Raw genomic sequence first — 15,678 nt, 5'->3', positions numbered from 1 at the left:
GGGAGTCATGAGCAGCAGCCCGTTATCTGACACATTCTCTGGAAACTTGGCAGGGGCTGCCAGGCTTTGGGGGCCTGGGTAGGGGGGCAATGAGATGGTCACAGGGACTGGGTGGGGGGATGGGCTCACTTGGGACACGGCCTGAGGCAGCTGCCTCTCCCACAGCCAGGCAAGGTCTCAGCGGAAGTGGGACTTCCAGTGGGACTTCTTCCCATGTGGTCATCAGACCCGCAGATTATCCTCAGCTTCCTACCCAGTCCCACCGTAAGACACGACCCTGGAGTTTCTGAAGATAATGTGTTGGGTTCCTGGGTAAGGCTGTAGGTGGGGGCTGCCTCTAGGAGAAGAGCACTGTACTGTGAGCTGCAGAAGCCCAGTCAGCCACCATCCTGCCCACGTCTAGGCTGTGTGACTTTGTGCAAGTTGCTTCTCCTCTCTGAGATTCAGTTTCCTCATCCCTTTCCTAGGCTGCTGTAAGAATGACAAAGTCCAGTAGTTAGGAATTCCAGGCTGGGGCTGCAGATGTGTGCGTGTGCACGTGTGCACGCACTTATGCTCGGGTGGGCGGCCAGGATGGGGAGAGGGAGGCACACGGGTCCCCCACCTTGGAGACTCCCGCCTCATGGATTTTCCATTGGCACGTCGGCACCCTCTCCGCCAAAATAGGCCCTAAGAGCCGTGTGCGACAGAGCCCAGACTGAGGGGACTTTTTTTAGCTGCCCTCTGATTGTCAGCTCTCAAACGGCCACTATTTCAAGCCCCAACGCCTACAGGAGTAGGGCCAAGTGGGGGCTGCGGTCTGCTCAGTGGGCCTGGCTGGCTCCTGGAAGGCAGCCCCTGGGGGCCAGCCCCGCCCTCTGACACCCAGCACTGCGGGGGTGGGGGGGGGAGCATCGCATCCCCTGTGTGTTGGGCTGAGGGCTTGTGCATCCACCTCCAGGGAAGCTGCAGACCTGGCCAAAACCAACCTCATTCTAGAGCTCACCCCGCAGGCCACTGGCTACCGCCGCCAAGAGAAGAGCACATTGCGGGGATTAACTGAGATAATACGAGCAAAGCCCTTACTTAGCGCAGGGGCTGGCACGTCACTGGCCCTCAGAATATGGGAATAGCTACTATTACTTATGTTGTCATTACAGCTATGGTCATTCTTGTTTTTGCCGTTACAGGAACATTTTTATCAGGTTTCCTTCCAGTCTTTTTATTTAAAATGCATTTATGTTATGTTGCTGAGTGCGGGTAATAATACTCCCCCCTCTACACACCTGGTTTCAGCAGAAAGGAGCCCCTCAGACTCGGCTGGGGTGTCCTTCTGTGCATTCTGGACCCCTGAGATTGTACTTGACACTTCAGAATGTCTGTGGTATGCCCCCAGCTTCTGTCATCTCAAATGCCATCAATCCCTGCCCCTGTAGGATTTCAGGGCCCCAGGCACCGAAAGTCAAGTTCTAGATGCTGGATCCCCAGATGGCTCCTGCACCTGGATTCTAGAACCCTCCGGTTGGAACCTAAGGAAATGGGCTTGTTTCCACAGTTAGACGTGAGGAAGAATTTTCCAGCTGTTCAGATGCAGAAGATTTGGCACTGGGTCATGAGGAGAAATGATGCTCTCGGCCTCCTGGTCACAGTGTGGTGGTGGGGGGTGTGGGCTGCCAAGCAGGGGGGAAGAGGAGATGGGTAGAAAGCCATGTTCTGGGAAGTGGTGGAAAGGGAGAAAAAGGGAGAGTGGCTAAGCCAGGCTTCCCACTTCCCTTCTGGGGTCATTTCCCAGCAGGGCAGCAAGGTCAACTAGGGCTGGGGGTTCACATGTTCCACTCTTTCCCCAAGTGGTTACTGCACAAGGTGAGACTTCCTTGTTACCCGAAGGACAGAAATAGGTCCCAGGTGATGGCCAGTGATCCATGCCCAGAACCACCAGGGTTATTCTGAGAGTGGCAGTCACGAAGCCAGGCCAGGCTTGCTCAAGTGGGACTGAGCTGGAAGTGGCATCCTTGGCCTGCGGGCTCACCTTACCCTTTCAGGAATCCTGAATGGGGTGTGGGGACTGGAGCCATACGCAGGCCGATCCTTGATAGGTGGGCTTCAGATCCTAACTCGGCCATGGGAGCCTGGGCAAGCCCCTTGGCATTTCCAAGCATCAGCGTCCTTCTCAAATGATAGGGACCTTGATCCTTGCCTCTCAGGACAGTTCAGAGAACTCTCTGAAGCTGACAGATGGTGCTCAATAGATGTGTGAATCTCCATTTCAGCTGTCCTGGAGCACAAGCCCAGGGGTCCAGAGAAGGCAAGGGCCTTGTCTGCATAGCCCAGCTGCCAACAGGCCTCTTACCCACCAATCTGAAGGAGTCAGAGTCAGGCACAAAAGCACATTTCTGGAAGGGCTTGTGGGGATTTTCCAGGAAAAACTCCATCCAACTGGAGAGTTCCATTCCCAGCCCTGCTGCCCAGGGCTCAGACTAAGGAGGGGATGCTCTGGCTCATTCTGGTTCTGTCCAGCTCCTGCTCCTCGCCTACAAAGTCCAGGTCAGGGTGCCTCAAACCATAATCTTTTGCTGTTTGCTGTGGAGTGTGAGGACACTCAGGCCCCGAGGTCCCACTCAAGGCCCCGGCACAGGACAGTGCTGGGCTCACAGCTGGTCCTCCCCTGACCCCTCATCCCTTCCAGGGGCCCTCCCCTTCCTTCACCCAACATGTACTAGCATCTTCCCTGGAGCCAGCCCCTGCCTTCAGGGTCAGCCCCGATGGACATGGACGAGCCAGTGTGGTGGACACTGACTGGGGGAGAGATGGCACATGACCTGGCTCAAGGGATGGGAGTTGACAAAGGCAGCCGAAATAGGGAAGGGTAGCCAGGCTGGGACAACTGCCTGGGCAAAATCTCAGAGGACTGGGACATGCTGTGACATACTGTGATATTTCTGTAAGGCTGGAGCACAGGTTTGAGGGAGTCTGATGGGCACCGTGGTCAAGGGTGGGAATTGAACTGAACTCAGTTATTTGCTAAGCTGGAATTGGAACCTGGTTGCTTTCCCAGCCCAGGCCTCTTCCTTTCACAGCTACCCTCGCTGTGGGTTTGGCCAGGAATGGGGGTGGGGGTGGGGTCCTCTCGGTGATGAGGGCCAGCCTGGCAAATAGGAATCTCAAGACATAACAGGGTGATACAGCTGGGCCCGAGGGGACCTGGCTCAGCTTGCCACAAGGTGGCCACCCTCTGGGATATTCCTGCACCTACAAAATGCACTTTCTGCCCACAAGTTCCCTGGTGGTGACAGAACACTCAGCTCTGCTGGGAGCAAAGCTTCTGTAGGGTCCCAGCAGGGCCCTGGGCACCCCCGGGCCCACTCTGTCATTTTTTCTCAACTTCGGCCTAGCACCTGTCCCCTATCCAGCTTCAGCCACCATCTCTACCCCTGGGGAGGGGAACATGGCTCCCCTCCACCCTGCAGGCTGGCGCCAAGGTTTATGAGCCAGTGCAGAGGCCTCTGAGAGCCATACGGGTGGAAAAAGTTACCCGGTTCTAAATCAGCCTGCCTCTGGGTGATCTCATCCCCTTCCCAATATAGTCACAGTCCCCTCCTCCACTGCCAGCCCCTGGCCCGTGGGCTAAGTCACGAGGGAGCTGGTGGAGGGGTGTGTGAGGGATGGGTGGGGGGAGGATTTCAACTTAGGGTCACACTGTACATTCTGTTTCATAATGTGATTTCCCACCCCACCCCCCACTTACAGTATTTCCATTTAGCAATTTCCCTTCTCATAATGAAGATCTTCCACCATCACTTTTTTTCACTGTCACTTTAAAGTCCACCCTATGGACGCACCAGAATCTCTTTGTCCAGTATGTTGAGCAAGGACATGTCAGCGGTGTCCACTTTCTCTTTCTTACTGACACCAGTGCCATGGCCATATTTGTCCAGGCCCCTTTGTGCAGTTGCCTGGTCCTCTCCCTCTCTCTCCCCCTCTCTCTGATACATTCTGACAGGTGCTGGGCAGGACAGCAGGTTTCGCTGTGTGGCTGAATAGTTCTGGGCTCTCCCCCAAGCCAGAGGTGCCAAGCGCACAGCAGGGAGGGGAATTGGAGACCAGTCCACAGCCCCGAGGTCAGGAAAGCAGGGCAGGCTGTGATCTGCCGGTCCCTCCTACCTGCTTGAGACAAGCAACTCCTCCCCCAGTTTCCACCTGCTCTTGCCCTCCCAGCCCCACAGGCCAGGCTGACTGGGAACACAAGTAAAGGCCACACACAGAGTGTCCTGAGTTGCATCCACACAGCCCCACCCCAGGCAGAAGAGGCCCAGTCTCAGGGTGGGACCCCTCATGGTCCATCCAATTCACATCCAGCTTCTGCTAGAACGCTTCCAGGGACAAACAGCTCACTCCTTCTTGCCAGGCTTTAATTTGAGGGAGCGGGTAGGGCATGTTCGTATTTTTTTTTAATCAGATGAATAGATATTCAACAGAATCGCATGATTGCTTAGGCGATCACATGAAAGTGAAGGGGAAGTTTTGAAGTCAGATACCACGGTTTGAAACTCAGCTCCACATTTACTAGTTTTGTGACCTTGAGCACATTGGTTCAATTTTCCAGGCTCAGTTTCACCATCTGTAAAATGGGTTCATGATACTTGCTTCATATGGTTGTGAGATTTATTATGATTGGTTCACGTGCTTATGGAGGCTGAGAAGTCCCATACTCTGCTGTCTGCAAGCTGGAGGCCAGGAAAGGCAGCAGTGTGGTTCCAGTCCAAAGCCAAAGGCCTAAGAACCACAGGAGCCAATGGTGTAAGTTCCAGTCAGAATCCACAGGCCCGAAAACCAGGAGCACCCAATGTCCCAGAGCAGAAGATGAGTGTCTCAGCTCAACCGACAGCACATTTTTCTCTTCCCTCTGCCTCTTAGCTGTATTCCAGCCCTGGGCTGATGCCCACCCACTTCTTTACTCAGTCTATTGTTTCAAATGCTAATCTCTTCTGGAAACGCCCTCACAGACACACCCAGAAATAATATTTTACCAGCTTTCTGGGCATCCCTTAGCCCAGTCAGGTTAACAGAAAATTAACCATCACAACCGGCTGGGAGATTGACCAGTTATCCAGACTGCTGCGCACCAGTGTCAACCCCAGTGTCGCAGTTCCTAAGTCGAGCAGATCCAAGAGGGGAGCATGGGACCCCACAGCTTGATGGGCGGAGCGGCACAGAATCTGTGGTCATCCTTAAAATCGCGACTAGGAGCAACAGGCAGAGAGTTCCAGGCTCCCCCCTGGGTCACCAGGGGGCAGCCTGACTCTTGGAAGAGATGATCTCAGCTTGTGGAGGAAAGTCCTCTTTCTCTCCTCTCTCCTTTCTTCCTGTGTGAAGGGGGGGGGGGGCTGCACACCTGGGGAGGAGTGGGAGGAAGCTGAGGGGGAGGGTTCGGAGCTTTCTCCCAGGGGCCAGGAGGAGCCTGGAAGGTTTGGAGCAGACGAGTCTATTTGAGTCTGACCGAGATCACGCTGGCTGCTGTGTGCTGGGTGGAGGTGACTGGAGGGGGCAGGTGTTGTTTGTGAGGGGAGGAGAGGTCATGGTGGTTTTGACCGCTCTTGGGGCCAGGACAGGGGATGGGGCAGGATGAATTGTCTCCAGAGCTGGGCGGGTGGCTGTGGGGCCTGGCTGCAGGGAGCAGGAAGAGGAGGTGGGTAGGGTTCAGAGGTGTGGGGCAGTCCGCAGAGGGGAGCACCCACACGGCGGGGGGGGGGGGACTGGAAAAGGTGGCAACCAATCCCCCGCCACCTATAACCCACCATCTGGCTCTGCTGTCTTGGAACTTCAACAGCCCCGTTCCCAAAAAGCAGGGTTAAGTGATCACAGGACGGGGTCCTTCTCCCACGCCACACTCATTCCAGCCCCAGGGCTGTCCAGGGTTGGTGAGGCTCCCTGAAGGATGTCCCAGACTGCAGTCCCAGGGAGTCCCTGCTCTGTCAGGGCTGTGCCTCAGGGTCTCATGTCTGGAATACTGTCCTCCCACTCGCTCCAGCAATGGCTGGCACCAACATGGCGAGATGGTGACATCTAGAGGCAGCCTCCTGTCTGGGCCGACTCCCATAGCAAAGGGCTTGGACTGGTGGTGCCAGCTGAGGGCTCCCCATTGGTGTTCCTGTCACGTCATCTTCAGGATTGAGGACCAAACACCATGCAGAGCTCAGAAAAGACCCAGCTCCTCCGTCCCTCCATGCCAGAGTTTGGAGTCAGCAAAGCCCCTGAAGCCCCAAGTGAACCCATGGATACTCTCCCTTCCCACAGCCAAGGACCTATGGGCTCGATGACATTCCCCATTCCCCTACCCACCGCGCCACTTTATTTCGGAGGAAGGGCCATCCCAGCAGCTCAGCCAGCCTCTTCTCACAGAGCCAAGCCCTCACCTCCACCTCACCATCCAGGCCCATTCTGTATCCTAAGTCCCAAGTGAGAACCCCTCACCTCTACTTAGTGATGCTTTTACAATCACCTGTGCACATCCATCTACCCACACCCACGGGTTTTCTGGTACCAGACACTCCTCACCCCCTTTCCTCACACCTTTTCACACCACTGCTCAGTTTCCCTACCACTCCTCTGACCTCTCTTTGGCTGGTTCCTCTTCATCTGCTCCTCCCTAAATCATCCATCCCTCTGTCCATCCCCCCATCCTTCCTGGTTCATTTTACAGTCAGCAGGACAGGGGTCCAGGCCTGATGTTACAGCAATGGAGTGGGGAGGAGAAAAACAAGGACAAATGCCCCAAAGCACCTGGTTGCAACACTGCAAGGGAAGTGAAGTCATGGGAGTGGGATTTGAGGTGCTCCTCCACCCCACCTCCATGCTGATGAAGACCAAGCCACGCCCACAGTCCTTCCTGAGCGTGCTGCTTGTCCTCGCTCACTTTCCTATCCCGGAGACTGCCTGAAGGGGTCCCCGTTGCCCACCCAGCCACATTTGCTACCTCCCTTCTCAGCCCTCACTGCATTCTCCCCTACTTCCATAAAGACCCCAGAGCCTGTCTCCGGACCCACTGGACCAGACCCATTTCTGTGCTTCATTCCCCCTGCTCCTTTCCCTGCTCTATCTGGCCCATTGCCGTTGTCCAGTCACACCTCTCAACCACCCGCTGGGAGGGGCCATCCCCGGACAGCTCCGTGTGCCTGCACCCGGGGCACGGAGGGTCTGTGTGGGGTAGATTGGACAGAGCAGTGGTTGGTAGCAGACATTCTTTCTGTTCATCTGCTGTAGGGAAGACAAGTTTGGGCCAGCAAGGGCTTTCCAGAATCCTGGAAAGGCAGGAAGAGTTAAGACCTGGGCCAGAGCAGGTTTTGGAAAGTCCCTCCACAGACCACTTTACCAGGCATGAGGGAAAAGAGTGTGTCATGGCCTACTTATTCCCCCCTTGCGCCTCCCAGCCAGGCAGTTTCCCATACAGAACAGATAAGGTCAGGCGCGAGTGGAACAAAGACACTCTGACCCATGGAAGTCCGGTAAGGGTTCACCCGCTCCAGAGGGAGCTGCTTGGAGCACCGGCCACCCACCATTCAGAGGGCCACCAGCCTGGGAACCACTTTAGGCCATTAGTAGCATCAAGTAAAATAAAAACAAAAACTCTAGATATGAAGGAAACAGCATAAATTTATTTCTTGCCCCTGGAAGGAGTCCAAAAAGCTCAACTTTCAAAATTTAATTCTCCATTTCCCTTGTATTTTTATCCTGTTCCAAAATGATGGAATATCGGAACACATGTGTTAAGTATATCTAGCTTCTTTTCAGCACCACCTACTTCTCCCTCCCATCCCCACCCACCCTGGGCCCAAACTGCAAAATGATAGAGTTTTCATGCGTTATGTTCCCTTTCTGAAGGGGCCAGTATTGGGACAAGTGGAGGGACTGTGGACTTGGTGCAAATCCTAGCACTACCATGGGGTCACGGGCAAGTTTTTCAGTTTCTGGGCTTGTTTTATGATGTTAAAGAAGGAAATAGCTCCTCCAGTTATCTTCATCAGACCTCAGACACTCCCTTTTCCACCTTTCCCTCCCCCAAATCTGCTCCTCTCCAAGCCCAGAAGAACCACCCTAGCCCACACTGAAGTGTTAATGACTTAATAGTTGGATTGCATTTTAAGCACCCATAGGGACAGTCCTTAGGAGCTTTCTTTCCGGAGGCAGGGAGATAAAGCTCAGGGAGTTGGGGGTGGGATGGGGCGGGGCGGGGGGGGGTGTCTTCAACACTGGAGGTAGCTGCCTGGAAACTTTCCTAAAGCTGGCTCTGCATTTAACACAAGCTGGTTTTATAAGCTCAGTTAAATAATATGAAATCCCAGCGGCCTTGGCGGTGAGGGTGCAGAGACCCTTACAACAAAAGCCTTCCCTTCCTTTTCCTTCATTTCAGGTCTTGCGCACACGGTTAACAGTAAATGAGGACTTCCCGTGTTTGGTCAGCACCCATAAAAAATTTGCAGAGAAAACTTCTTTGTGGTGGTGGGGGGGGGGGCAGACCTTGAACAGACTAAAATCTTCCATGGCCAGATAAAGGTGGTGAATCAAAGACTGGTCTCATCTAGTACCCTAAGGACGAGAGAAATTACTATTCAAACCACAAGAAACCAAATTTCATTTTGCCTTTTATTTACAAGTTTCATTTAAATATCTCTAATAGAGAATCAATGTCAAATAAGAACATTGCTGTACAGCTTAAAATACAAATGTCAGTAAATATTAAAGAACAGGGTTAATCATTTCTCCAAGTCAATGCTTGATAAGAAATATTTTCCGGGAAGCAAGTTACACATCAGGTGCCCCAGGTATAAGGGACAGAGCCTCAGCCGGCTCAGGGAACCATGGCACAACCGCCCGCGGTCCCGAGCAGCGATGCGAGGCAGTTCGCATGACGACAGGCCCACCAGCCTTTACACCCCAGCTCCAAAGCTACCCCAGCGTTTTTTTCTGCCAGGGGAAGGGGTCATGTTGAGAGACAAATGCACCACTTCAAGATGAAACCAGGATGGCTCAGTTCCAGGGTCCTCTGGTTTAATCTGGGAAGTGGAGGCCTCCCAAGACTGTCAAATGAAGATAGGTTACCAGGAACTGAGGGACAAAAGAGTCAAGCCAGACTCGTTCTGAACACATTTTCTTGTTCCATACAATTAATTATTCTCTTCTTTAGCTGACTCAAGTTCAAGCTGTTTATATTTCATTTATGTACAAAAGGTGCCAGTTCAATTGGGTCTAACCCGAACTTTTACTGAGTGAGTCCAATACTAACGATCTTTTAGGCCAATCATACTTCTGGGAAAACTATGTTTATATATTAAACCTCGAAGTTCACATTTTCATTATAACAAATCAGCTTTTTAAAAAATAACAAATTAGCTTTAATGTTACAAATAATACTTCAGAACACTGAATCTAAGTAACTCGACCTAGCACACTAATTTGAATTTAGAACTATACCATCTTTTCTATTTTGACCAATCCCTGGAATCAGCAGAGTTGCATTATTTATACATAAAACAATATCTAAATTATGCCAATATTACCTAAGTGTCTTACCTAAACTAAGACGCAATTTAAAGAACCAAAGCATACTTTATTCAAGTGACATCCAAAATACTAAATGGTCAATCTTATTTTTTAGTTCATTTTAGAGGTCTCAAAATTGAAAGCTTTACATAAAAGGAATGATAAATGCTTTGGAAGACTGACAAGTACCACCAACCCCCTCTCAAATTCCAGTGTCCTCAAGCAATAGCCCTTGTGTCTCAGAAAGGCCAGTGACACCAGAAATGCGGTCGGGGAGACAGACATGCTGGAGCTTAACCAGTTTCCTTGGAGCATTCAGGGAAAGAGCTGAGAGAGTCCACAACGGAAAAAGGCAGACAATTAACCGGCCTCTCCTCCATTTCAATATACCAGTTAGAAAGTAGGCAATATATTAGCAGAGAGAGAACACAGATATGCTTGGAGAAGCAGACAGGAAGTCTGCATCCTCTCAGCTGTCCCAAGAGTTACTGAATCAGAAGCATTTTATGACCCACACTAGGCTCCAAAACAGGATTCGGACAGTCTGTAATCCCAGTAAATGCTCCGAGGTGTGCCAGGGTTTAGCTGGAATCAAGAACAAAGGATGTCAGACAGTCTTCAGCTCTAGAACAAACCCGCATGCAAGCACAATAGTAGTGATTCACGTTTCATTTCTCAATTAAGATCTAGGAGATGAAAAGGAACACTAATGGCTTCGGAATAAAAGGACCCAGGCTGAAGCACCGGAGAGATGAAGCCCCATCACTGAACAGTTACACTGGAAAACAGGGGAAGTGAATGAATGTCACTGAGACATGAAAAGTCAAACTCTCTTTTCTTTCAGTGGATGGCACAAGGTAGAGATGAGGAGAGGGATCAACCAACGTAGTGCAGGAAGACAGAACTGTTAGCTTTGTGGGATTATATTTGTGTTTCCGTTTAGGGACACATTTCCTGTTGTTTAAATGCCACGGTAACTCACAAGAACATGAAATTCGTTCCCCGAGAAAGGATGCACATGGTTTAATTTGAAATAAACACAAAGATTATGCTGCCCACAGAAGCCATTATGGGTCACATTTTTATTTTTGCCCCGACTCTTAAACTAAATATGGTCTGGGCCCCGAGGAGTAGCCACGGCGGTTCAGCCCACAGTCTCGAGGCAAGTGTCCCGTCTGACAAATCTCACTCCTCTCTCTTCCCCACCGCCTCTCAGGATGTACATAGGCAGACCTGGTTAGTGACTTCTCGAGTCCTTCATGTTTTCACCTGTCCCGGCCCAGGCTGAGTCTTAAGCCCAAATCCATTGCATCTACCAGTCCTGCCCACTCACCTGTCACGACTATCGCACCACATAATCCCATTTTCTCCTTCCCTGCAACCGTCCGAGGAGGGAGCCTTCCTCCCAGACAGCGCTGCGCAGTCAGCAGCAACAGAGGTAGGAGGATTAGGTGGAACTCACGGAACACTTGAGAGGTATAATCAGAAAGGCTGTGCTCTAAATAACCCCCCAGAGGCTAAGCCCCGGAGGGTATTTTATTAACGCAGGGAAGGCCAGGAATTAGAAGTTACCTCCAGGTATGGCTCAAGGTTCAAGGGGTGGGACACAGCAGAAAGGATCACAAGCCACACAGGGAACTCAGCTGGCCCAGAGGCCTAGCCACCCCGCATCCCCTCAGCAGAAAACCAAGAGGAGTCACTCCAAGCATGCTCACAGCAGGCCTGTTTGCAAGTCTGAGGGCTCCGTTTTAGAACTGAAACACAACGAGGATGCGGCATCGCAAAATGTTTTCACAAGCATAATCACATAAACAAGTTAGAATATTGCATAGGAAAGTATTCTAGAATATGCTTTGTAAACCTAGGTCTTAGTAATTTAAAAATAAAAAATAAAGAAAACCTCCCTTCATAGTCTAGATGTCCATGATTGTGAATCAAGGAAAACTGCCAAGTTTGCCGGTTTTGCGGCACAACCTTAGAAAACCCTGAAGTTCTTCATATTCTCAGAATGATGATTAAATTTACCATTTGAAGGCTCAGGCTGACAGTTTAACAACAGTGTCTTTATAAAGAACTTTGGCTATGGGCCCAAGCCCATACGCTCTCAATGCTCTGCCTTCTCTATGTAGAAAAGGTGACTAAAACACATGGGGACATGAAATCACTGCTACTGTTTTTAAACCAGGCTGTTTTTTTCCTCACGTCAGTCTATTTCTAGCAAGCTACATCTGCCTGCCTTTTAAACAGTAAGGTCTGAAGAGCCAGCTTAAGAGTAAGTGAAAAATGTCTTCGCAAAGCATTTAAGTTAACCTTGGCCATATGGGAGCCTCTCGGCCCCCTTGTAATACGCATCTATTGAGTCTGAGTTAAAATACACCACCGTGACAGTGATGTCATCCCTGTACATCCTCGCCAAGTCCTCTGGCAACGTCAGCATCGCAGTTAGCCGCTCCGGCTCCATCTCCCCGTACTCATTGGTCCCTATGGCGTGTCGGATGAGACGCGTGGCCGCGCTCTGGTCGGCTGCGCCGAGCCCCTGGGCCTTCCTCTGCAGCAGCAGGCTCTGCATGAGCCCCAGGTTGGCAGGTCTCTGGGCCAGGTCCGGCTTGTGCCGACCCGCTTCGGCCAGGTGCTCCACCACCAGCCTCACCACTTCCTCGTTGCCTAGCACATCCCACAGGCCATCCGAGGCCAGCACAAGGAACTTATCCTGGGGCCTCAGCCGATGGTAGGTGACCTCGGGCTTGGCAGTCAGGTAGGGTGGAGTATAGTAGTGCGGGGGGCTGAGCTGGTAAACGTTGAGGGCCTCGGTGTCGCAGCCCCTCTCCAGGACACTGTGCTGCAGCTCTCTACTCCACTTCAGCTGGACGTCCCCGAAGGCCCTGCAGGGCATGAGGACGCCCAGCAGCCTGTGGTCCACAATGACCGTCCTGTCCTCTGATTCAGGGTGCTCCCTCTTCAGCCGTGACAGCTCAGCCGGGTTCCAGGCATTGTGGTCGCAGGTGAGGGGTAGAGAAGACCACATGCCATTGTCCTCCTGGACCCCAAGGATGGCCCGACAGTCACCAGCGTTTGCCACATGCAAGTGAACTCCATCCACATGGGCCATGCAAGCTGTTGCCCCAGAGAAGGCGACCTGGAGTGAAAGGTTCCTTGTCATCTCATCTTCCAGGGGCGCCTGGACTTCCAGAGAGATGTCAGAATCCAGTCTCTGGAAGGAGTGCATTAATGCTTCCTTAATGTTGAGTCCCATTTCCATGTGCAGATCAAGGAGCTCCTGCCAGTAGACGCGGAGGTGATCGAGGTGCACTGACGTGACATCCTTGTAGATACTGTCCCCTGGGTGCTTGAACCAATGCAGGATGGGCAGCAGGGGCTTCATGCTTTCCATGGCTCCCTCCATCTGCTCCAGGGTCTGCTGGGACATCAGGGACACGGCCACGTAGTAGAAGAGCCTCTCGCTCACTGCTTGAGCACATGCATGGCCACCGTGTCCGTCAAAGATGCCAAACATCAGCCCGTTGGTCTGCAGGCAGGAGGCGATACCTCGCCGGTCTTCCACTGGGGAATTGGCAGCCAGCTGGTTGCTCTCAAACCGTAACACCGAATTTGGGACGCCACTGACGAGGTCAAGAATCTTGTGGGCCGACTCACCGGCTCGCAGCACTTCATTTACCTGCTGAGGGCTGAGCTGCAATTGAAAATCATCTTCCTCTGTTGATGTGTGTCTGTAGGCTTTCTGCAGAGCAAAGAAACTGCACGGGACACTGCTTTTTCCGGTGCCTGGTACCTGGGAAAAGAGTCTCCATCTTGATTTATTTCTATTTGAGGCACACCTTGAATATAAACGTCTGCCCCCTTGTAACGTGGCAATGCTGTTCCTTGCAGAATTTTTTAAGATCCAGAAGGGCAAAGTATTTGACATTATGAAACTATAGCAGCAAATGTGTTCCTTCAGGAAAAGGGGCTTTCTTTAGACCTGAAAATGAAAGAGTTGAAGAAAGCTCAAATTTAATTTCTTAAAAACAATGACTTCTGAAAAAATCTGCTACCATCCTGCTACCAACAATTTAAGATAAACGTCAAAAGACTTGACTAAATTCAAAATACTTAAGTAAGTCTCCCTATCTCCCATTACAACATGTAAATAACATTCCAGGTAATGGAGAAACAGGGTTTTTATATGCTCTCCACTCTTAGAGAGCCACTGAAGGCTTCCCCACAGGGCTCACTCATTCCTCACAGCTGACCCAGGGGCCCTTTTTCTTTTTCCTTCCCAAATCTTTCCCTTGCCAGAGCTCAGGGCCTAGCTCCCATGTTCACTTTCCCCAGCAGACTGTAAGTGTTTATTTAAATATCTGCTTCTCGGGGCGCCTGGGTGGCACAGCGGTTAAGCGTCTGCCTTCGGCTCAGGGCGTGATCCCGGCGTTCTGGGATCAAGCCCCACATCAGGCTCCTCTGCTGGGAGCCTGCTTCTTCCTCTCCCACTCCCCCTGCTTGTGTTCCCTCTCTCGCTGGCTGTCTCTATCTCTGTCGAATGAATAAATAAATAAAATCTTAAAAAAAAAAATCTGCTTCTCCACTATTCTATAAGCTCCATGAAATCAGGAACCTTAAGCTCTCTTACTCACCAGTGGCTTTCCAGGGCCCAGCCCTATATGAGGTACACAACAGACCCTCAACTACTGGCTAGACATCACATTCCAAAGGCCAAATAGCACACCAGGTATGACACCAGCTGTCTAACATCAGACACACTGCTTCACCTGCCTGAGCTCCAGCTGTCTGACAGTGGGATGAGAATACTAGCCTCATGAGGTTTTATGAGGATTTAATGAAATATGACCCTTCTGCTCTAAAAAGGTAGTTATTACTTTTATCATTAGGTGACTCCTCTGGTCATTCTGTATACATTTCTATATAGTTGAAACCACAAGTTACACTGTGGTTTTCTTTTTAAGAGCATTTTACTCATGATATTACATTTCATGCATGTGCAATACCCCATTTTGGCACAAACAATCTCAATTTACTTAACTGTTCTCTATTGTAGATTTAGAGGTCGTTTCCACTGGCTAACATTTATGAAACACCAAACTGCACGGCCTTGCACACCAACCTTTTCCCCACTTAGGTTTTAACCTACTTATTTCCCAAAGGAGGAATCAGTAGGTCAAAGGGTGTAGACTCATTGCCAAACTAATTTCCAAAAGATTCACATCTGCCTCCACAAGGACACGAAGGGGACAGTTTCCTAGCACCTTCAACAGACTCTGGTGGCACTTTTTCTTAGAAAAAAAAATGCTCTATTTTCTATTTTCTCGGGTGACCTAAGAGGAGCGTTTCCCACGTTGTTTTCGGATTCCGTTCAGGAGACCTGCCCTCCGCAAGTTTGTCTGTTGGGGCACTGGGAGCTCTCAGAACTGAGGATAGTCCTCCTCCCCCCACAACCCACCCCGCTGAACTTGGGGCCGGGGCGGTAGGTCAAGGAGTACAGAGGGAGCCTGGCCCTCCCACCCCTCCGGGGCCCTGCAGAGCAACCAGGCAAAGGTGTCCGACCCAAGTCAGTCCGCCGCAGCCGGGATCCCAACAATTTCGCGTCGCTCAAAAAACCAAACAGGTCCTAAGTTCAAGTCTCTGACCCACAGCCTCATAGATAACAGTGCGGTCTCCGGGGTCCACCAAGCCGTATCTCCCTCAAGCCCCGGAGCGGCCACGTCCCTGAGCCCCAGCTTCCCAGCCTGCAAAACAGGCAAATTCAGGCGAGGCGCCTAGCTCACAGGGGTGCTCCAAGGGCTAAAGCAGCTCCTGCTGGTGCCCGGGTCCGAAACCCAGGGTCCTTGGCAAGTCCGCTAGCCCACGTGGCGCGTGCGCGCGGTGGGGTGACCGTGGCTGCGGGACCGCCCCCTCACCTCACCTCACCTCATCTCCCCACCTCATCACCTGATCCGATCCTGCCGGCCGGGGAGGGCCAGGAGCAGGCGACGCCAGGCGAGGTTCGAGGAGTCCCCATTCCACGATCGCCCCCTTCCCTACCTCGGACCTTAGCTCCCCTCTCACCAGCTTGCGCCACTGCCACCCGGTCCGTCCCGTCAGTTCCGCGCCTGCGCACAGTGCTGCGCCTGCCACTCCTCCCGCCTCACCTCCCTGAAGCGGCCCCTT

General features: G+C 51.8%; 2 protein-coding genes across 12 annotated transcripts in view; one reads left to right on the top strand and one right to left on the bottom strand.

Annotated features, from left to right (window-relative positions):
- CDH16 (cadherin 16) overlaps nt 1-10,579 on the top strand; it is a 24,310-nt gene extending 13,731 nt beyond the window's left edge. For 3 of the 6 annotated variants that reach the window (XM_045814882.2, XM_045814886.2, XM_045814884.2), the window contains one exon: nt 10,201-10,579. In XM_045814882.2, coding sequence (XP_045670838.2) covers nt 10,201-10,213 — 13 coding nt within the window. In that variant the 3' untranslated portion in view covers nt 10,214-10,579. Of the gene's footprint in view, nt 1-8,386; nt 8,466-10,200 lie in introns of those variants that run through there. The other 3 variants (XM_045814885.2, XM_045814881.2, XM_045814883.2) reach the window with 3 other exon arrangements.
- On the bottom strand, nt 8,602-15,678 carry PDP2 (pyruvate dehydrogenase phosphatase catalytic subunit 2). Of its 6 annotated transcripts, none has more exons than XM_045814888.2 (2): nt 15,577-15,678; nt 8,602-13,495 (listed from the first exon to the last, which is right to left on the bottom strand). In XM_045814888.2, exon 2 carries the CDS (start codon nt 13,439-13,441, stop codon nt 11,822-11,824), a length of 1,620 nt encoding a protein of 539 aa, XP_045670844.1. In that variant the 5' UTR covers nt 13,442-13,495; nt 15,577-15,678; the 3' UTR covers nt 8,602-11,821. The 6 variants fall into 6 exon arrangements, with proteins under 6 accessions (XP_045670844.1, XP_045670843.1, XP_045670848.1 ...); XM_045814887.2 differs by having other exon boundaries at nt 15,553-15,673; XM_045814892.2 differs by having other exon boundaries at nt 15,560-15,673.

Source organism: Ursus americanus, chromosome 21, assembly GCF_024610735.1.
Source record: "Ursus americanus isolate L20-20 chromosome 21, mUrsAme1.1.p, whole genome shotgun sequence".
Classification (NCBI taxonomy): domain Eukaryota; kingdom Metazoa; phylum Chordata; class Mammalia; order Carnivora; family Ursidae; genus Ursus; species Ursus americanus.
This window is presented reverse-complemented; position numbering and strand designations above follow the sequence as displayed.

Coding starts and splice junctions, on each gene's coding strand:
- PDP2 (XM_045814888.2), bottom strand. CDS start 13,441: ATGTCAAATACTTTGCCCTTCTGGATCTTAAAAAATTCTGCAAGGAAC.